This window comes from Hippoglossus hippoglossus, chromosome 24 (genome assembly GCF_009819705.1).
Source record: "Hippoglossus hippoglossus isolate fHipHip1 chromosome 24, fHipHip1.pri, whole genome shotgun sequence".
Lineage (NCBI taxonomy): Eukaryota > Metazoa > Chordata > Actinopteri > Pleuronectiformes > Pleuronectidae > Hippoglossus > Hippoglossus hippoglossus.
Window position 1 is genome coordinate 8,489,616 of NC_047174.1, and position 23,787 is coordinate 8,513,402.

Sequence of the window (23,787 nt, forward strand, 5' to 3'; positions counted from 1 at the left end):
CTGTTCCCACTGTAGTCGAAGCCAAAGTGTATTGCACTAAGAGCAGTCTGTCAAGATGCTGCGAAGAAACACTGGTGTAAACAACAACAGTTTTTTCAAGAGCTGGTATTTTAATTTATCTTTATTTCAAATGCCAAGACCAATCGCTGTCGTGTATTACTTTAGATTTATATGCCATACTAGTAAGTGTACAAAAGTTCGGTTTGTCCGAGGGTGACGAGAGTCTCTCGCCCATTTTACAGTTTCAATTAACAGCCTCTGTATGTTTTTAAAGTTAATTAAAATCCATTTATCTTTAATTTAAAAATGTATTTTAATGGAGCGACAACATCTTGCTGGTATAACATCTCACACACAACTTTATTTTTTCTCTAAAACCATGTATTTCCAGTTGTGTATGGCACAGATTGAACCTGTGTGTGTGTGTGTGTGTGTGTGTGTGTGTGTGTGTGTGTGTGTGTGTGTGTGTGTGTGTGTGTGTGTGCGCGCGTGTGTGTGTGTGCATTTTCTATTTATGTGTTTCCCACATCTGGCATGTTTTGTGATCTGGTGTTAAACAACAGAGGCAGAGTAGTTGCCCAGCTGCGGTTGGTTTTTCATGGGTTTGCTGCTGTTGTTTGTTTTTGTTGTTGTTGTCGCTCACACGTCCACCATTATTTACATCTTGAAATACTCTGAAATAACATGGATTTGGGTTTTTCAGACTTTGAGTCAAAACATATTTTTCATGTTAATTTGCAATTTTAGCCAAAACATAGGTTCACCACAATAATGTCCTTTCATTGAATGTTGTATACTTGTTGTGAAGCTTCTTTTGTTTATAGGTTAGCATCTTTAATTATTGTATGTGTGTCTGTGAAACCCTCCCCCATGGAAACTGCTATTTTTACCTAATTGTCTTCATCAGATAAAAACTAAGACTTAAAAGGTCCCCTCCATTTGACTTCTTTTATAGGAGTGAGTGGGAAAAGTCTCTGGTCAGTCACTATGCCCAGCGGCAGGCTCTTTATCCATAAGGACAGGCTAGCGAGAGAACTGGTGTCGAGTCCACATGTCCACAAGCAGAGACGAGGTATGTAAAACAAATAACTGTACAAGCACTTTGGTGCTGTTTCAAAAAAAACGGAAGTGCAGAAAGCTGACGGAGCATTCGGCTCACCAGAAATCCCTGTGACGAGCCATATTCTCTGCTTCACATGTATTGTAGCAGTGCTGACACTGTCGCCCTCAGGATGCACCGTTAAAGGAAGAGCAGGGTTCATCGCATCACTTCCTCTCTAGCGGACGAGTGATTACTTCTACTTCGACTTCATGGCGTCAGACGTCTATTAGGGTTTCAACCGTTTCCACAATTTAGTTCTTCATGGCTCATTTCTTCATTTCAAAGCTGAACCTGATTTCCAGAGTCAGTGACCGCATGCTGGATTGAGTGGGGTCATGCAAGCTCAAGATTAAGATAAGTTTGTGTCGAAATCAGTGGACAGAAAGTGGGAAAGTTCCTGTGGCCCTAAGAGCAGGTCCCAATGTACTTCACTCATCGAAATTAAATGTGTTGCTTTGTGTAACATGCACCTAAAGAGCTGTCCCTGCTCTGTGCTGCGGCGTTTGAGTCGCACCGAGATCGATTCCTGCAGCGAACGGGCCACGCGGCTCGACGAAGGTGATGTTCTCCCGCTCCTCTCGTCGTTGCCTCGCATGCATGAACGGCCCTCATTTGATTTTATGCACTGTCCTCGTTCGGTCTCATTGATTCCCCTTCAAGTTTTGAGACATCAAAACGACTCCGCTGGGGTCCCGTACACTGATTTACTTCATCAAGTGTGAAATCTACTGAGGGTTGGAAAGTGACTGTTCAGAGAAACGCACCAGTGGCTAAATACATGACCGATCATCCGTCATCTGACAAAACATCCTAGATTTGACTCAAGTCAGTTCTTTACTTCAAAGTGTGTCTGTCCATGAATGTCTGTCTCAGATGTTCTGGGTTGTCATGTGGCATCTTCATCAGCCGCAGCACTAGTTTAGCCCATGACTGGTTGAAAATTCACATGGATGGTTTCCTCACCAATCGGATGAGTCACCCTGTTTCCTCAGTTCTTCACTGAAGCATTTGAAATGATTAAGATCTTTCGTTTTCTGCAAAGTCTGTCTTTTATTTTGGGCTTAATTGGGCATTTGGTGGTTGCAGCCACTTGAGTCAACAGTTCAGTGGTACATCCCAAGCAGTACACACGGTAGCAACGACTAGTGTCCACAAATACCACTCTGACAGTCACCCTGCAGTCCCCTGTACAAACGATCTGTACGCATGTATGTTCTTACAGATACAGCAGCCCAAAACTTCAGGGCAGCAAAAAGTCCACAAATTAGCCTCCCCCCCTGCCAGGCTTCGGTCATGTGGCACCTCCAATAACACAGCAGGAGGAACAGAAACCTGTCTAATCATTGTTGACTCTCGAGTGTCTCAGGGGTGATGTGGAGTTGGGCGTAAGAGGGTGGAGACCCTGACCCTTTAGTTTAACTCCCTTCTGTAATTATGTAGATGGGTGGAGCAAGGGGTCGTAATGGAGGGCCACTCCTACACTCCTAATCAAAGGGTTGGGTGACCACACACACGCACACACACACACTTCACAGACAAACACACAGAAAAGCATGTATGTAACCCATTCACACTGACTCTGTTTGCATATGCTCTCTATCATGGCTCATATGTTTAGTAAAGAGCGTAACAACAGACATGGGTGTGTTTTACACAGTTACGTAATTGTCGACTGCAGCGAACACTCATATCTCTCTATTCAAACTCTTCCACACTCTTTCCTTCCTCTACCCTCTCCATCATACTTCGCTCTATATTCCTGCATGAAGACATGAAGCAAACACCAACCTTTGATTTTCTCATTTCCCTCCATAGAGAAACAGGATGTGGTTAAGGATGAGAAATTTTCGTTTTCACATTCTGAGAAACCTGCAATCTGCTCTCACATACTTGCAGAACATTCCATGGCAGCGGCTCTGCAAACCTTCCATCTTTTGCCTCGGGAGTCGTGTCCCACAGCAAAGCGAAGGCCCCTCTAACTTCAGCCCTGCTCCCGTCCTCTTGGCGCTCGGCTCAACAGCCATTCCTGTGTGGTTTTCCGCTCCCACCTCGGCCTATTCTGGGATGTGTTCTTTCCTAAGCTCTACTTAGCTCGGTCGCCAATTTCACAAAGCAAATGAAACGGTCTACACTCTAAATGCATGTTTATGAAGCTTCTGAACTTACTGTAGCATTCCTGAAGCAGGCCAACACCAAGGGGAGAATTCCACAAGGAGGAATTATTCTGGGATGGTCAAAATCTGGTCTGGAAATGAAGATAGGTGTCTATGTCATATTGATATTTACATAACTTACATATCTATGTTTTCTCACTGCCAGAGAATCTATCTTTACGGTATATTATCAAATTATTCAAAAACACACAGCTGTATCCTTTGCAAGATGACATTTCCGTTAGCTTCCTTCCGATGATCATCAGAGTATTTAACATGAACATGAACAATGGTAAAGAGTAGCTAGAAAAACCATCAGGACACAAAACAACTCCCAGTGAAACTTCCCATGTGATAAATAGATAAATATCTGGTGCTCACAGACCTAGCCTCAATGTCACCGACTAGATCGAAGCCTTCGCAATTTCTAATCATAAATATCCAGTATGTTTCATATTTACAAAATGGAAAAGTAAAGGAAATCAGATTGAGCGTGTGAGCCATAGCCAATGAGAGCGAGCTGCAGGGAAGCGTCAAGAGTGCTTGATTTTTTCTTTTATTACGTTTTCCAGTTCAAAATAGTACACGAACAAGTGCAACGAGTTGACTCCACCTCCAAACTTTTATTCTGAAGTCAGGTTTGATCACACAAGTTTTTGAGTGTCAGGAATCACCAATCAGAAATCATGTGTTTAAACACCAAGTGTGTGTGGTCCTGCGTGAATGAATAAAAGATTAAAAATCTTTTACATCTGTCCGTTATGTGAACGGTCTCCCACATCTTTAAAATCTAATTTGAAAACCCTCCAGTGTGCAGCAGGCGTAAGTCAGCAACATCAAATGACTGCGTTTTTTCACTAGAGAAAAAGAAATTGAGTGAACTAATGAGGTGACTAATTGATGTGGGTGGTAATTTGCTTTAACAAGATCCTGGACAGGGACAGCGGATGGCCTTGTGTGTGTGTGTGTGTGTGTGTGTGTGTGTGTGTGTGTGTGTGTGTGTGTGTGTGTGTGTGTGTGTGTGTTAAATTAGGTTTGACTACAGTGTATAATTAAATACGTAAGCTTATGTAAATGCAGGGTTCACAGACATCATTGTGTCCACATATTAATGTTGTGCATGATTTATTGTGGTGTATTTTATTGCCCCAAAACTTGTGGGAAAATAACTGTTTGTGCCTCTTCGACAGATTGTGACTAATCAGTTCCTGTTTTATTTTTGAACCATGCAGAGAAAAAAACCCATCATGGCAATAAACAACTTCTCACAATTTTACAGTTTGTTCTGCTGAATAAATCACTCGGCTTAAGATCTCACCCTGAAGACGTACAGTATTAACTCCATGATTTTAAAGACCTCTTATGATGCAGATCAAAGCTGCTCTGTTACACAATTTTCTTAATTCGGGGAAGACAAATATGTGTTGGTGGTAAAAGTGACGTCCACTTACAAATTGGTGTCGTCAGTACACGGCATTGGATCGTATATAACAACACCACAGTCCTTTTCGTGTGGCCTTTTAATCGGTCTGGTTTTAGTTTTTCTCTCATTACTATACAGACAGTTTTAGAATTCACTGGTCAAAGAGTAAACACATTACTGATACATGTCGTTCATTTTCCAGTATTGATTAGATAATTGTGCATCAGGATGGTCACGCAGGCGCTGGTCACGAGAGGCAAGTTCATGGATCTTGTGACTCGGTAATCCAATTAACCAATCAGCGACATGCCGATGCATATACACTCACACTCCAGTTAGTTTCTACCTCAGTCCCCCCCCCCACACACACACCATACAATACAACTTGAGGTTGTGTTCAAAGGGAGCACTGACCTTCATTTAATTTGTGAATTCTTCCTAAACCTCTCAAGTGAGCCCTCAACCATTTCTCCACTTGACCTTTCATGACCCGTGTTTTTTTCTGTACAGGATGCATACACACGGGTGAGGAAACAATAAAAGTCAACATGAAGTGGCAAAGTTGTGTGAATAGGCGTCATAAGCCCACAGAGCAGCTTCAGAATTAAGAATGAAAGAACAATAAAACACCATCAAGTTGGATAACTATGTTTTTACCATATACATTATATACATTATATACATATATAGACCTTTTCCATCATAAACAGTGACCAAAGCCTGGTCCTAATGAGACCAAACGTCATTTCTGAGATCATGGTTAAGTGAGGTTTTGGATGAGGCTGCCCAAAATGAATGACAGTCAATGCAGTGTCCTAACTTGTTGTGTCAGGTTGATATATTGTGTGACTTCCTCGTGTGCTGTTTTCTCCCGGTTGCCATGATTTTTTTCTGTCTTCCTCGTTCGATTGCCAGCTTGTGGTCACTGAGCCAACGCTTGATTGGGATCTGCCTGTGCTTTGTCTCTCTGACAGGTTAGAGATCTTCTGCCAATTTAAAATCTCTGTTTAGGGACAGATAACGCTTGGCTTTTAGTGTTTCAAATAGGGTTTCTCTACTTTGTGTTATACTGTGACAGGTGTCTGGAAAGCAGTGTTGTTGTGACACTGGTCAGGGTACTCATTGGCGCCTGGGTCCTAAACGGAGGACGTCTGAAGATATTTCTTAGTCGAGCCAAAGTCCCATGAGAGCCTGGTCCACCTCATCGACCTCTAACAGGACATCAGGGGGACATCGAGGTAGAAGAGTACAGTGTAATGTACAGTGGCTGAGTTCATTTTCCTCTCTCTGTCGGTGGCGGGGGTGGAGGGCAGCTGTCAGCCTTTACGAGCCCTGTGCCCTGGAAAAAATTAGTTCCAATCCTCTATTCACGCTAATGAGAAGCACACACGGGAGGTGGGGAGGGGCTGGAGGTCGGAGTGGGTTGGTGGGGAGCGGTTTGTCCGTGATGGATGACGGAGGAAGGCACAGAGATGTTTGCCTCTCTGCATCCTCGCCCCGCCGTGACCTCGAATGCCTCGGAGAGGAGCTGCAAACACATGCCCTCCACTCGCTCATTCCTCGGGAAAACTGTGTGAAGTCATGAAAGAGAGACTGAGACAGATGCTCAGAAAAAGAGAGTGTGGAAAAAAAAAAGCTCCTCCTGGGGTTGGGCAAAGTGCAGCTGTGTCAGTATTTATACATCCAGCGCCTGATGAATTAATAAGCCACAATATGAAGCTATATACAGTAACTGTGTGTGCGTGTGTGTGATAGAGCAACAGAGCCAAGCCGAGGCAGATTGGATCTCAGTGTTAGACTAATTACTCAAAGAGTACACACCACTATCTAAAGTATAAACACTACTTTCAAAGTTGTACAACACACTTCCAGCTCAAAGGATATAATAACATCTATACGTGTGTGCCATGTGGGACACTAGTGTGTGTGTGTGTGTGTGTGTGTGTGTGTGTGTGTGTCCATGCAACATATCTTGCATTTCTCATCAAAGTGTTGGCTCACGCTTCAGACACACAAAGAGAGTCTGTTCTGTTATGTAGTATTTCCTCTCTTTATAGTGTTATTCCCCCTACGCTGTCCAATTTGTCTCCCTCTCTCTCTCTCCCTGGGCGCACCACCTGAAGGTTGTAAATGTGATGGGAAGTGATGCGTCTCTGTGTGTCTGGACCAGGCAGCCAAAGAAAAGGCCGCTGTGTGAAGGCCCGAGCTTGGATTTAGGGAAGCGGGGGCACAGGCGCCCTCAGTGTGGAGTGGCGTTGAATGACCTCCATTATTTCCACATAAAACAGCTTCACATGCAGGGTTGGATATATATTGTATAAATGGGCTGCGACACACCTAATGACAAGTGGAAAAGAGCTACCACTGTTTTCTCTGGGTGGCAGAAGATGGAGGGTGGAGGTCTCGAGGTGAAGAGCCACCTGTGATGTGATACAAGGGGATTTCGCTATCGCCAGTGGCTGGAGGATTTATGTTGGATCCTGTTGTCTGTCTAAACGTCCCATTGTTGTGAACAGGATATCTCAAGAACGCAGCGAGGGAATTTACTTCAAATTTGGTACAAACGATGAAGTGGTGGTCAAAGGTCGACGACGCTGTGACCTCACGAAATACGTTTGTTGCCTTGCGAACACAATATCGCAGCAACATTTCCAGGAAATCCTTTCAAATTTGGCGCAATCGTTAATTTGGACTCGTGGATGAACTGATCATCGCTGTGACCTCCCAAAACACACATTTGGCCAAATCTCAGGAACACCTTGAGCATATGTCTTAGAATGTGGTACAAATGTTAACTTGGACTCAAAGATGAACAATATAGATTTTGGTAGTTGAAGGTCAAAGGTCAAGGTCACAGTGGCCCCATAAAACACGTTTTCAGGCCTCTTGAACATGACATTTTAAGTCTGCCTTTGTTGACCAGTTTTCACTTGGACTCAACTGATCAGATTTCAGTGGTCAAAGGTCACTGGGACTTCATGAGTCCGTAAAAAAAATGTGTGCAGACTGAAACTGCATTGGTTAGGGGGGGCGTACAACTGCTGGGCATCTACATTGCAAATGAATATGTTCTTTTTCGTATGTTAGTTTCTGGGAATTGCTGCTACATCACCGTCTCTCTCATGTGAACTTAAATGTTTGTCTGTCCTGCTTCAACCATCTTTACACTTCTCAACGTCGGATTTTGGCAACACACCTACTTTATTGTGATACTCTGACCTAATTGGTTTTGAACACAACTCATTAATGTCATTAGTGACTCTTTCAGTCACTTTCTTTCTAAGTAGTTGATTATGGGGTGTATTTCATTACCCTAATGCATATACTCCTGTTGCAGGTGAATCCACATACCTGGATGAACACGGACCCCCTGTTCCAAGAGTAAGTATTTCCTTTTTCATCCAAATCTCTCTCTCTCTCTCTCTCTCTCTCTCTCTCTCTCTCTCTCTCTCTCTCTCTCTCTCTCTCCCCCTCTCTCCCACTCCCTGTCTCTGATGTGCTGCCCCATGTTTCCTTAGCCAGTCCAGTCCAGTCAGGATAAGGGTTAGGTCTGTGTGAAGGGGCTGCTTGCAAACCCACTCTAAATAGCAACTAGACTCGGCTTTAGTGCTACAGTAATGTTCTGAACAGTTTCTCGAACACACACACACGCACACACACACACACACACACACACACACACACACACACACACACACACACACACACACACACACACACACACACACACACAGGAGCCTTGTATTCATCCAGCTGCACGACTATCTCTCCTCTCTGCTCTGCCAGCTGCTTTCTTCCCCCGTCCGACCCTTGTTCATTATCTCGTTCTTTAATCAATCACCGCCTCATTTTCACCTCATTTCCAACCTATTTAATCCACTTCATCATTTTTTTTAACTTTTCAGTTTTGTCTAAAGGAGTTATTGGCCGTAGCATTTAGCACATACCTAACCTTAGACTTAATAGTTTGGTTGCAGGTTTTTGTTTGTGGCTGTCGTGAGCAGCTGTTTGGATTCAGCTGCAGTGGGTCACATGGCGGCTTTGTTGCAGAGTTATGTGTTTACTTTGAAAAGCCTGTTCTGGCCACCAGGCCAAACCAAGTAACCTCAGTGCTTGTTTCACACAGATAACAGTGAAGTGTTATTTCGATGAACCAAACCATGCTGGACATTGCTGGAATTTGATACCACCATTATCTTTCAGGGAAAAGCACCATCTCATACAAAGCTTTATTTTTAACTTAACATGTCCCAGTTTACTTCTCAGTCTCTAAACCGTATTCTGTAGGTTGCCAAACTTTTTCTATAACACTATAAAGATTTAATGGAAATTAAGTTCAATAAATCCAAATTTATTTCCATTCCCCGTTGCAGATAGAGTTGGGAGTGCAGCAGCTTGACTGTGTCCTGAGGCGACTGACTTCTGAATATTTACATTGTTATACAAACACAGAAGCTCTGGAATTAATTTTGACTCAGAAAAGTGGGATTTTAATGGAGGAGGAAAAGTCTCCAAGAAGCACAAGGGAGTGATAAAGATTAATTGACTTGCAGGAGTTTTTTTTAGCATTTGAATAAAACATGTTCCTCTGAAAATGTTGTTTCATAATTAAAGAATAGTGCTGTGCAGAGATGTACTCAGTGTAAAACTGAGTTGTTAAACTGGATTGCATTCAGGTAAATACCAGAGTCTCACCGCAATAAGCTTCACGAGTAGCAGCAAGTTGTGTTTCCTTCACAGAGGAGGTTTTGTTTTCATCAGTGTTTGTGAGGTTGTGAACAGCAGTATGCAAAAACTATGAACCGGTTTCCATTAAACTTGGTGGAAGGATGCTGTATGAGTCGGCGAAGAATCCATTCAATTTTGCTGCGGATCTGGATTTTTTCTCTCACTTTATTTAACGTTACAAGATGTGTTTTTTGACATTTTCACCATTTTCCTCGGAAATAATTCATCCGATTTGTTTTGGTAACTGAAATTCGGTGCAGCTTGATTGAATTTAAGGGGATTTGGCCTTGGCAGAGCTATAGGCTCTTCTATTATATTCTAGTTTGATATTCTTTTTTACCTCAGGTTTCATGGCCACCCCGTCAAGTTCCCAAGTTTGAAATCAATAAACTCTTCTGTCTTCTCCGTCCTGTCACTCTGGCTCTTTCACGTATCATTTGACTGCGGCTGTCTTCTGCAGCCACATTATCTTTACAGACTTTACTAACTACACACAGCCTCCATTCACACAGACTATAGGCAGAGACATTGATGATACATCAGCTGTTCCCATCCCGTCTCATCTCATCCAGACAGAAGATGCCGGTGCCTCGTCAGCGTCAAACGCTTCACCAGCCACATCTCTCATTATCATTTTGTTTGAGAATGTCTCTGCAGAGGGGTGGTGGCGTTACAGCATGTGCACACAGAGGCCTGGGGTTCTGGTAAATGCAGGGAAAGATTAGAAAGTGAGTTGAAAGCTCAACGTAAATGAAAGCGAATGGAAAAACCACACAGCTCTCAGAATAACGTTTTGAGAGTCTTTATGGAAGCAATGGCAAGAATGTCTGCATTTTTATATACTGTATATGTTTTTAAATATATCTTTTAAAAGGGCACATTTTCCAACATGTTTTTGTTGATTTTTTAATTGCACTAAACAGAGAAACTGTTTATAGCCACAATAGATTTATTTTTATTCATGCACTAACATTCTTGAGGCAATGTCAGGAGATTTTCTTTTTCATTAAGGAGGTTATGTTGTCATTTTAATTTTGTTTGTTAAAAAAATTGGTGGAAAGATGCAGGATCTCTAAAAGGAGAACCCTTTAAACTTTAGTGTGGATCCAGATCAGGGCTTTTTATTTTTATTTTAATTTTGCTAGATCAGGGGGGTGGTCCTGTCTCACTTTCTTTAACATCGCAAGATATGGCGTTTATCAACAATTTTACTGTTTTCCCAGTGAATAATTCATGGATCTTGATGCAAAAAACCAGGCACATTAAGGAAACTGATATCTATATCTGAAATTGTTTTAAGATGTTTAAGATAAATCATGTACATTTTCCTCTATAAAGAAGCAAGTAGATTTAACTTGGTTCTGATGCTGTTGTGAGTTTTTTTTTTCCATATTCAGAGAAATCAAAAGACAGAAACAATTGCACAGAAATATTCAAACGCACAAACAAGCAGGACAAACAATTTTTTTTACTTTTCAGTCTCCATTTGCTGCACACATTACATTTCTGTAATTTTCGTGAGTTTCCCTCAGCACTGAAAATGAATTCATCCTAATTGACAAAAAATGCATTCGCATGGAAACTACAGACTCTCCCTCCGTCTCCGGAGTGATAGTGGAGACAAACTGATAGAAAATTAATAACAGGAAACGCTGCGAATCTGCAGTCTGCCCCGACCGAAACCTTAACATGCTGTTCTCCACTCAGCGTGGGATGAGCAGTTCACAGTCGAGAGCAACGAACCCGGAGCAGGGTTTAACTCAAACCAGGCGAGCGCCCTTTCCCAGGTTAGCGCTGCTGGTGCGGTTTTCCAGGACCTGCAGGAGGAAGATGGATGAGTGGGTGCGTGGTGGTCGCGATGTGTGGCAAACCAGGACATGCCCTGAAACTTGCTGTTAGATGAGTGAAAGTAGTATTCAGCTCACTCTCTGCAGAGATGGGTGGTCAGGCCACGAGACAGAGGCAATAATTTGCGCATGTTTGTTGAACTAATGTCACATCTGAAAATGTCCCAAAGCAGCATGAAGGTTTTGGTGCAGGATGCAAAAATAGACTTGAAGCTAGAAGTGGAGGAGAGCGTGAGAGAGAGTAAAGGTGCAGGACGACTCATGTCCTCAGAGTCGGCTGGATTTTAGCTCGCGTATCTGTAAATACCACAACAACAGCCTGACTCTCGGGAGTGGGAGTGCCCAGATCAGACACGGTGGAAAACAGCACTGTTACATAATTGTTTTTTTAAAACGCTGTGGATCAACTATTGACACAATCACGTGCCGACACTGCAAACATTTCTCACAGCGTGCATCAGAAACCTAAGATCTGTCGGGAACAACCAGACTGAGAGGTTGTCCTGTCAGTGATGTCAGAGCTGGCTGGACTTTTGATGGCATCTCTGATGTTTATCTTGTATTATACAACACCAGACTATTAAACAGTGGTGGCGGCAGTACTAGATAGACAAAAATGTACTCAAGTAAAAGTACCACAATAACCTTTCAACTTGAGTAAAGTAAAGTATTTGCTTTAAAATATATTTTAAAGTATTAAAAGTGAACTTGCAGGGTGTAGCCTGTTCCCTAATGCAATGAGGCCTCCGTTTAATACAAGAGAACAAGAGTTTCATATTAATAAAAAATTCTACCGAAAACACTTGAATCTTCATATTATAGCTGAGTCTCCATTTTTGGCGTTTCCTCTTCACCAGTGATGCTGCTGCAGGAGGCGGGGTCTAATGTTACCTGCCCGCTCTGATTGGCTAAATGAACTAATTCCACTCCAGTAATTGATAACTTTTGAGTTATACTTTTGTTGAGTAGAAGAAAAAAGATATTTGCTGATGTAGTGGAGTAAAAGTGAAAAGTTCTCGAAAAATAAATCTACTTAGGTAAAGTACAGATCCATGAAAAATGTACTAACTAAGTAAACTAAGCAAAATACTCATCCGCCACCTCATTGTGGAAAGTTAAGAAGTCTGTATTTACTTTGAAAAACGCTGAGGAATGTTGCATCATCTGATCCAAATCTTTTCCCAAAACTGACTGAAATTACAAACACTGACCATTAGTTTATTTATTCGTTTCTTTTTGGACGCCATTAGAGTCTAATCTACAAAAGTACTTTTATCGATTAGAATGTGAAAAAGGAAAAGGGGGAACATTTTTTTTCTTAATAAGAAATGTTTGGCCAATGATGACGTCCCAGCGCGTGACACAAGCTGAAGCACGTCTGTCAACAAGACTTGTCAAAGCTTGTATAAGCACATATTTCACCTGGGAATTGTTTTTCCAAGTTCCAAGCTGCTTCCTTCAAGGGAAATAGTGCCCACATGCCTCAGCCTCTAATGATGTCCAGGTAGACGCAGTGATTCTGGGAAAAACAAACCGGAAATGGGATTAAGTGGAAAAGTAGACAGTGATGACCTGTCATGGGATATATAGTCATACCCCTCTTCCCTGCTGTTTGTCTTCCAAATAGCTCCTCTTCTTCATCCCCCTTTTGCCTTTCTTGCTTTTTCTCTTTTTATACTGGATCGTAGCTAAAATCAAGAATCCCTTTCTGTTTTTGAGCCTGTACCTGGGTGAGACAGTGTGTGTGTGTGTGTGTGTGTGTGTGTGTGTGTGTGTGTGTGTGTGTGTGTGTGTGTGTGTGTGTGTGTGTGTGTGTGTGTGTGAGCCCTGACGTTAACTAAATGTGAGGGGATTTTAAATCACGGTGGAGGGAGAAGCAAGCAGGTCGGAGGTCAAATTCATCCTGTAAAAGTCAGTGAGCCAGTCACCTAGAAAACTATCCAAATTGTTCATAAACTCGCCGTCGCCCCCCCCATGAGCCAATTAACCGGTTAGTTCAGTCACCCAGTCTTTTCTTCCAAACACACACACTGTCTCTCTCTCCCCCCCCCCCCCCCGGGAAAAAGTTCAATGACTCTTCCAGGCGGAGAATACCAACAAGAATTCATCACTGCTGCATTCACCCCCCCCCCCCCCAATCTGATTTACTGGAAGGGTTAATTTGAAAAAGGGGAACGGTTTTCATGGCAGCAACAGAAAGGATCTGTCTTTGCTTTGTGTGGGTGAAACAATCTTCCAAATGTAATTTCAGAGATCTTAAAGTCTTCTTCTCTCCCATTAATTCCTTTAACTTCCCTTTATTTATTGTCACTCTCGCTCTCTCGGTAAATTCCCTCGGATAGAGTTCATTCTTATGAGGGGCCACTTCTGCCAACCCCATGGGCCCTTTGGGGTGATTGCCAAATTAGTGCATTCTTGCTGCCCTTGTTCTAAAAATTAGTTCCATTTAATTTGGATGCCGCCCCCGACTTCTTCTTTCCTACGAACATGAGATGTACCGTAACAAATCAGTGTTTACACAATCGCATCCACTTCATTTGAGGGTCTGAATCATGCTACTTGTTTAACTGGTGACTCATGGTGTGTGCGTGTGTGTGTGTGTGTGTGTGTGTGTGTGTGTGTGTGCGTGTGTGTGTGTGTGTGTGTGTGTGTGCGTGTGTGCGTGCGTGTGTGCACTAAAAAGTTGCATCATCACTTTGCTGAAGTCATCGCAGTCTCTGACTCATGGAGCTGATAGGAGCGGAGAAGATGAAAGCATGCATGCCTTGTGTGTCTGTGTGTGTCTGTGTGTGTGTGTGTGTGTGTGTGTGTGTGTGTGTGTGTGTGTGTGTGTGTGTGTGTGTGTGTGTGTGTGTTGGGGGGGTGTATGTAGTCAGGTCAACAGAGTGCAGCCCTACAGAAACTTTTTATAGAGGTCAAAGGCTAAAGAAAGAGGCATTAGTCGGATAACTGAGTTTTTAACCTCGTTTTTTTCATCTTGGTTTCCCTTCCAACACTTTGTGACTCCACTGTGACTCATGTGTTAAAATATGCAGAATGATAACAACGCACTTCAGTAAAATGTATGTAACATGTTTGCGTGTGTGTGTGTGTGTTCGCAGGTCCTCCCGTTCCCCAGCCAGGTGGTCTACAACCGCGTGGGGAAGTGCGGCAGCCGGACGGTGGTCATCTTACTGAGGCTACTGGCTGAGAAACACCAGTTCAACCTGGTCTCCTCCGACATCCACAATAAAACGCGCCTCACGAAACATGAACAGGTACAGTCCACGAGATGATGGTGCGATTGTTGGATGTAACAGTTCAATGATTAGTCATTGAACTGTGAGGGTGTGGCCTTTTATGACATTTAGTGTTTAATCTGTGGTTTGATGGACATGAAAATGAGGAAATCTTGTCACTGATAAACCGTTTTCAGACATGAATGCCGAAAATTGATTGCCTCTCACATATGAAGAGCGCAGCAGGAGATAGTCTGGGTCAGACGTGTTCACAACAAGAGGACGTGACGTTTAAAGTCTGCTGTGGAAATCACGTGTTTTTTGTTTACAGCACATCTACACCTCCGTCGGCCTTTATCGCCAAAAGCTCTGGAATCTCGTTGTCTCTCCGAGTTGACATTCATCATCTCTATAAAACATATAATAACGCACAGCTGGGCTTTTAACACTCAGATTTAAAGCAGATGACAACTGAAGGTAACACTTAGCACATTCGATTTCTATTGTGCTCTTAACTCTGTGGTTGCAGTGAACACGACAGCAGCAGCCACTCGTAACTGTTTGTCTTTCATTCAGGTTGAAAAAAAGGCTAAAGGATGAGGAACTTCCTTTATTATTTCCTGGAATATCTAGAGGACATGAGCGTTGGCTTCACAGATGGAAAACTGCTTTAGTTAAAAAAAGAAAAAACAGCTTTTTGAGAGACGAGGAATTGCCGGTGGGAGTGCCAACGCAAATGCTAATGTGCATAAAGCATATCTAAACGGCACTCCTCATTTTAGCGACTGACTCTTAATCTTTCTCTTCTGACTCTTCCCACAAACCCCAAAGAATTTATTTTTTATATTCATTAAATAAACATAGAAAACGGAAGTGAAGGATTTTCCGACTGCATTGGGAGAGGATTCTGTGTGTGTGTGTGTGTGTGTGTGTGTGTGTGTGTGTGTGTGTGTGTGTGTGTGTGTGTGTGTGTGTGTGTGTGTGTGTGTGTGTGTTGATGCAAACATGACCAGATGATTCGGGTTCAGGCCCTTTGGGAGCAACTCTGAGCTGTGCTGAGGTGTATTCAGGCCTTTTGCTGACATTAGAGTAAACACCACAATAAGGAATACTAAATGTTGTCCATTCAAACTTTACCTGCGAGGAGGTAGAGGTTTGGAAGTGTAATCATCCATCGATTGTCTTCCACTTATCCAAGATAGGGTCACAGAGGTAGTCAGTCAAGTAGGGTATTCCAGACATCCCTCTACCCAGCCAATCTTTCCAGCAGGCTCTTGGTCGCCTCCCAGTTCCATCTTCACCATGGTCTGGTACAACAGTGCAGCATTATTGCTGATGCGGCACCGACCCGCTTGTCCATCTCCATCTTCCCCTTATTCATAAACAAGACCTCGAGAACCATGGCCTCTTGAAATACAGTATAATCAGTTCAAGGCAAATATTAAACATTCTCATAATGTGCAACTTTTAGACCAATAATGTTCCAACTTATTGTCTTTTATTATCTGCACAAATTAGTCTAAACTGTCCATCAGTGACATTTCCCATTAACGCAACGGCATCTGTATCACCGGGGTGAGAAAGTGACTAACTGTGTGTTTGTGTGGGAGCACTGCAGCGATGACTCACATCCTCACATCGCGCTATATTGACAGGATCCTTGTGGGATAAGCTGCCGCTGCTTCTAACAGTTTGTGAACGGTCAGCAGGAGCTAAATATGTGCAGGCCATTACCGACCGATTTGATGTAAATGTTAAGAGTCAATATTGAAACAGCTACTTGTTTGCCCATTCATCAAAACCCTGAATCGCTGGCTGCACACACAGTCGCAGGACACCATTAGACTCATTCATTTTCTGGACATAAAACATCTCTGTGAATGGTCCCAAGCAGAGCTCCTCAGAAACATTGTGCATTCCAGTGTCTGTGCAAGGGGGCTCGGTTTAAAGAGTGTACGTCTGTGCCTGTGAGTGATTCTGTATTCTGTCTTCGTGTAGTTCTCTGCCTGTTGACTTATGCAGATCCAGATGTGCGTCACCTAAGTTTAGAAATTCTGTTCTCATCAGCCGTGGTTATGGCTCAGGGGTACAGTTAGCGGACCATCTTCCTGCAAGCTCTCCCAGTTGTCCCGCTAATGGGTTTTGCCCGGGGTTGATGTCTTGTTTGTGGTTTGCCAAAGAGAGGAGGTGCCCCACTGGAACTTCTTGGAACTTTGCAGAACTCCTGCAAATGGGAGACATATAGTATAGTGACCCATCTGTACCTTTCAGCCCCGGGGGAACGAGCTTAGTGGGATAGAGAAGTTTAAGACGTTTCCTGAAAGACCCTCAGAGACAGAAAGACAGCATCTTCATTGTTGGTATGTCCGTGTTGATGTGGGATTCTGTGGCCTCCAAAAATATGAACCAGCAGACAGATGCACTGCAGCCATGGACCATGTGTACATCTGCATCACTCAGCCACAGATACACAAACACCAAACACCAAAAAGTGTCTGGGCCCAAGCAAATACTGGAATTAGTTCCTACCCAAAAGCATCTCAGCAGCTTCACTAAAATAGACACGCACTGAGGTCTGGACATTTTCCAGAAATGATGTGAGAACGCAAAAGTCCACGTCAGTTACTCGAGACATTTTCTGGAACTTTTCTTTCCGGAGTCAGAAAATGGCCTTATAAGGGTGTCTGCTTTTGGTCACTTACCAAGTATTCGATTGGGTGCTAGAGGAAGTTTATCAGTTATCTGTAATATCTGGAATGATCCTCTTGGAGTCTGCAGGGTTGGCACAAGCGGTTACGGCACAAACACTGAGACAAACCCACTTATTCAGTCCAAGTGTATTTATTTTACGGTTGCAACTTAATTCCCCGTGCAGCAATATGTACAATGCAGGCCTGATTTTGGACTAAAATATAGACAGATGGAAAAATTAAAAATGATACTGGTAACAAAACTACAAAAATAAAAAGTAAAAGTAAAACTTTGGTGAAACACACACACAAAAAAAACAACAACTCATTATAGGCAATGCCCCCTTAACAGTTGGGCTCTTGCAGTCTTCCTGACTTGACTCTATTCAAGGTAAGACCACTTCTCCCCATCAGAACCTCCAGCCTCCTCCTTTATACTGGATGGGTCCTACCAAGAACATGGATTGATAAATAATAATCCATCTTCAAAGAGGGAGATTACACTTGGTACAAACAAAAATCGTAATATTCTGTACTATATCACAAACATACCAAACGCCCTCGTGAGTCCATATTAGTTCTCAAAACCAATCAAAACCTAATTTTTCCAATGACACTCAGCACCCCCCTTCATCTCTACCATATTTGGTGCCTTCCCCCGGGAACCCCAGTTCATAATCCGGTGGTACCCTCCAGCACAGGTTGGGCAGTTCCGGGTTTAACAGCGGAGCGCACGTGCGGCAGAGAGGAAACAGGACAAACAATTCATCGTCATTGTCTTTAGCGATAAATCAAATGTTTACTGTCGCCGCCGCCAGACCCCGTGACACAGTCCTGAGGTCTGACCGCCATGTTTGTCTCTACAGGTCCTGATTGTTCAGGCTCTCATTTCGTTTCTCAATGCAAGTCCCAGAAACAAAGTTGAATGCAGGGTCATGGTGTTCTGCGGTCGCGGCTCTTCCTCCGGTTCCCTTTATGAACCCTGTGAGGACACCGCGGGGGCTCAGGAAGCGGGGGGGGTCGGGGAGGTGGCAGGTATGCCTGGAATCTCAGACTGTCCTGCACCACTTTCCCTCTGTCTCCCTGCAGCTCTGCTTGGTCAATGAGAGGGGGGGGCTGGCCAGACAGACCAGAGCAGAGGGGTGGGTTAGAAAACACACACATGCACACACATACAGACACACACACACACACATGCATCAAATGTACCCAGTGTGCTCAGCGTCTGGACGTGAACCTGGGGGGGGGGGGAGGGGGTTAGCTCTTGGCTAATTGGTCTTGACTAATGGTCAAGGGTGAGAGTTTATTCTCAATATAAACGTCTTTAAACTGGATTGATACAGACAGAGCGTGTATATACTGTGGGACCCGCAGTGGTGGAATGAATTGGGTAGGCGCTAATGAAAGTTTTAGAATTGATACTGTACAGCAGGAGACATCCATAGAAAGTGGAAGCTCGGCGAGTGGAAATCTACTGAGTTTATAGAGGAGAGGAGGGTGGTGTGAAGCCCGAATCTGACTGGGGCCTCAGATTAACTGTGTACATAAACAAGTATACAGTACATATTACTGCTGCTGTCCAAATAGCCCGGCTCTGACGTAACAGGTGCCTGTGCATAGTTTCTAAGAGCAGCGCATTCAAAGAGGTTCCTCTGCGGATCAATGGCTTTTGCCAGAGAGGTCTCTAGGCTACACAAAGAGTGATTCAACGGGATAGCGCAGAATACGAGCCTCAGAATCAGGTACGAAGGGAAATGAAAGAACGTTGGACAGCGTTCAGGAAGAGTTTACGGTGCCACAGAGGTGGAATCTTTGAGCGATGACAATAATAAACCATATAGTGAAAGTCCTGGTATTTTAAAGATGCTGTCTGTAGGTGACACCCCAATCTTTAACGTTTTTACCTCATTTTCATGATTTACTCTTGACGTCAAATTAAAAAGAAGGAAAGAAAGAAAGAGAGGAAGACTTGTTGTCTGTTTGTTTGTGTAAAGAACGGCCACTTTACCAAAAGACAGATTACATCAATGAATCCCTTTGTTTTGTCACATTTAGTTGTTTCCCCTGAAATAACCAGACTTTTTCTCGCTTGGTGCTCGTACAGACTCTCTCACTCGCTTTCACCACCCATACATCCAGCTGATGCTCTGTTGAATCTGTATGTGGCACTGCTGTGATATCTCACGTTTGTTTTGGCCGCTGTCAAGCCCGTCTCTCCACGCAGACCTGGAAAGCCTTTAGGAAGTTTTTTGGGAACAGCGTTGGAATAACGGAATTTTAAATGTTGGCTTTCCTGTGTGTGACATGACTGAGGGGAAACGAGCTGTGGTGATGAGTATTGCCAGATGAGCAGAACAATAATATTACTTTACGAAGTCTTTGCACTCAAGGCAAAGATGGAAATTGTGGTGAGGCCAGTCTGCGATGTGGGATTATTATGCAAATCAAATCAAGGCGCCAGGTTAATCTACAGCCAAAGCACTTTCTATCCACGTGCTCATTTCAAACAATCAAACGCTTGGACGACACCTAAAGCAGCTCTTTGTCAGTTTGTTTGTTGGTGGGATTGTATGTTTGTTCGTTCGTAAGAAAGATTACACAAAAACTACTGGACAGATTACTACAAAATTTGGTGGCAGGATGTGTTTTGGGTCAGGAAATAATTTTGGTGTGGATCAGGATCAGGGGGCGGATCCTTGATTTTCTTTATCTCCTACTTTAACATTTCAAAATAGGGCTTTTTATTAAATTTTTTGGGACATTTCACTGATATCCCAAGGATTAATTCATGGAGCTTGATGAGAAAATTTGTCATGAGTGTGTGAGATCTTTTGCATTTTGATTGAATTTAAGGGAATGTGAGGCCTTGGCAGAGGTGTGAGCTGCTACTTTATACTTTCAGGATTCTACCCCTTTATTACACAATACCACCATTGTTTTTTTATCTCTCTCATCACGTGATTCCTGTGTGTTTGTGTGTACTTTCAGGTGGATCTCATGAAGAACATCAGCAATATCCCTCAGCCGTTCCTCTACACACGGCATGTTCACTTCCTCAACTTCACCAGGTGCAGTAAACACGCGAACTCCCAGCGTGATTCATCTTATATGTAAGTTCATACGGGCAGACGGTGCTAACGTACATTTTCATTGGCCTCCGTCAGGTTCAGGATAGAGCAGCCCGTCTATATCAACATAATCAGGGATCCCATCAACCGGTTCCTCTCCAACTACTTCTTCCGTCGCTTTGGTGACTGGAGGGGCGAGCAGAACCACCTCATCCGCACGCCCGGGATGAAAGATGATGAGAGATACCTGGTGAGACCTTTGTTTTCAAGCGACACTTCATTATTGTCTCCGTCTTTTGATCGATCTGGTTTTATTTTGCAGAGAAGATGTATTTTTCATTTGACAAAATCATGTAGAGATTCAGCACAAAATATTTAATACACAGTTTCAGAGAATGAGATATGGAGATATAGATGACAAGTCTTGTCTAGTCTTGTAATTTAAACAGATTAAATACTTTTTTAAATTATTTTCATCACTGATAAATGTTGGAACAGTGAGGCCTTAAGATAGATAGTATATAAAGATGGATGACATGTCTCCACTTCCCCTCACTATCCAGAAATTAAGTAAACTGTCCTGTCGTCCATCTTTATCTACACTCAATGGTTCCTAACTATATGCAAAACCATAACAGTTACAATGAAACTACCGCTGGAAACTGTGGCTTTTGATACAGCCCCACATGTGGTCACCATGTTGTGATGCCAAGAGAAAAATAATAAACTTTTTAGCAATGCTTTCTAAAGAGTCAAACTTACATTATATCCTTTAGCCTTTATCTGCTTTTTCATCTCAGTCCCAGTGCCCACGAGCAAATGTACTCTCATATGGACATTAATAAAATCAATGTCACAGATGTTTATGGTTGGAAACACTAATGCGTTTGCAGTGTTTGACAGAGCTGCAGTTACTTTATGACTGAGCCAATAACAGTGCTTTGAATACGTATCTGCTTTGGCTCCGGTCCAGCTGGTTTCATAAACTGAGCCTCAGCTGGGACATGAAGTGAAATGTCTCTTTGTAATTTCCTATAATCAAATGAATTTAAGACAAACAGCTACAGTTTGGATTAGAAGACAGTGGATGAAAACACACACTTTCTAGAAAATACTACGGCACCAAAAAGATGATTCTATCAATACCTGGTCCAGATTTTTATGGTGAATCAATATCCAGGCACAAACACGAGCCCACTCCTCAGCATTCCTCCCACAGTCCAGAGACCCTGAGAGCTCAGGAGGCCATGTCGGCAGCCACGGCCAGAATGTCATACTGGCTTGAGTCTGACTGGGTGTAATTAAGTATTGCACTGCTTTCCTTTGGACTTTTGGACCATGTGAGTTGAGTTATTAAAGTATGCAGACCACGGGGGCCCCTCGCTACAGTTAAAGGGGGAGAGGGAGGGCCATGTGGCTGTAGACTGGCTTACCTGTGTGTGTGCGTGCGTGTGTGTGTGTGTGTGTGTGTGTGTGTGTGTGTGTGTGTGTGTGTGTGTGTGTGTGTGTGTGTGTGTGTGTGTGTGTGTGTGTGTGTGTGTGTCTCCTGTACTTATGAGGACCACATGCTCTGGACAGGGTTAAAAACCAAAAGCTTTCCAAACCAATGACGTATTTGCTTGGTTTAGTTTAGATAGTTAGAAAACAGGATGTGATGTTTTTCCCCCTTGAGTCCCTCAAGTGTTTCGACTTGTTCTCCGTCACTTTTATTTAAATTAACTCGCTAATAGCAACATCGGCAACAACCTAATCAGCTGAACAGCTCCAGTTATGTGCTAAATCATATGTAAACAGTGGCTGCAAGAATGTGCCAGCGTAGCATCTGTATAGGTATACAGCTACTTAGAAATATATATACACCCAAAACTGTAGAAAACATCACTGACATAATAACTCATTTTAGTGTAAACAGCCTATTCAGGATTTTATATGTAATATAATGTGTGAATAACAAGCATTCTTCTGCAAAGGCCCAACAGTCCACTTAAATTTAATCAAGTTGCACCAAATTGCACACACTCGTATCAGTCGACTAAATATGCCAGATTTATTTACTCAAAATGTCAGAAAAGAGCCATTAATTGCCATTCTAAACAAAAGGGGGAAAGAATTCATGGATCCGGACCAAAATTAACACAGACGTTGGGAACCTCTTTACTGTACATTTTTAAAAAGTAGCGAGTTTAGTTCAGTTTCAGCCAAAACAATTTTACAAAACAAAACAATATACTTACACCCATTCCACGATCAAATGAGGCAGGAAGAAGGAAAATGATAGACTAACTTGCTCCTTTCATATAAATAACATAACATAAATACAGATTAGGTCTAAAAATGTAAAATTAAGCTTTCAATAGAAAGAGTGTGGAGTACTGGAGTCCGCTGGCCACATGCATCCATGGGTTGGAGAGAGTTAGTGGGACTTGCTCCACTGGACGCAACCAATGAGAAGGCAGCAAGTTATTTCATTCAGGTTTAATATTTAATATCTGAGAGTTTCAGTGTCTTGTGTCTAGGTCAAGATTTTTCAGCCAAGAGTGAATGTCCTCACAAGTATAGCCTTTCTACTATGTGTGTGTGCAGCAGCAGGAGGGTCCTGGTGTGTGAACAGAGCTCAGGCTGGTCTCGGATATATCCCCTGCCTGGTGTGCATTAGCCCTTCCTGCCCTGCAATGGGTGAATATGTGAGGTGTCAATGAAAGAACACTGTCAGTTCTCCAGCCGGGGCCGAGGGAACCTGATGCACGTGTTGCTGAGACATTCCTGTGGTCAGCTTGGATTTTTCCATCTGTCCCCACACCCCTTTTTACACACACACACACACGTACACTACGCTACACAGAGGCATGCACTGGACACTTGGATGCAGAGTGTACTAAGTATACTCTCACATGTAACTGAACACATGCATGGAGTGTCACTTAAAGACTTGAATTGTTTTATTCCCGGGCATGCAGCGGGTTTAAGTGTGTATTTACTTCCCCTTGGCAAGTACAATGTGTGCATGTGTGTGTGATCATGAATGTGCACGCACAATATCTACAAATGAATCCAGTGACTCGACTGAAGATTAGTTCTCACGGTTAAAAAAACAACACAGGTCCGATCAGGTGAGATTCCCACGGCAGGTGAAAATCATCTGCTCTCCGTTAATCTGACATTTACAATGACACACTCACATACTCACACACTCACACAAAAAGAATAGAGGCTTTACTGGCATCGGCCGTGTCCCTGCATGCCTCCACTTTAGAAACCATAAGGAGGGGAATCTGTCACAATGGGAATCGCCTGAGGTGCAACCGACACAACACGGTTGCATATAATCAGGTGTTGACGATATGACGGAAAGGTCGCCTGACTCATGCCTGCAGCTCCACAAAGCTTTTTTATTATATATAATATTTTATAAAAATTTCTCAACATTACCCACATAGACACGACACACCCACAACTATATATTAAACAACACGGCAAAGAGCAAAAACACATATTTAGTCCACACCTCCAACAAACAAGCTCAACCTCAGCATCTTTATATCAGATCAACTTGAATAC

General features: G+C 43.0%; 1 protein-coding gene across 1 annotated transcript in view; it reads left to right on the forward strand.

Moving 5' to 3' along the window:
- usta (uronyl 2-sulfotransferase a) overlaps positions 1–23,787 on the forward strand; it is a 52,781-nt gene that overhangs the window by 23,244 nt on the left and 5,750 nt on the right. The window contains exons 2-5 of the mRNA XM_034580368.1: positions 8,016–8,059; positions 14,355–14,510; positions 20,150–20,229; positions 20,326–20,479. Of these exons, the coding sequence (XP_034436259.1) occupies positions 8,016–8,059; positions 14,355–14,510; positions 20,150–20,229; positions 20,326–20,479 (434 nt within the window). The remainder of the gene's footprint in view (positions 1–8,015; positions 8,060–14,354; positions 14,511–20,149; positions 20,230–20,325; positions 20,480–23,787) is intronic.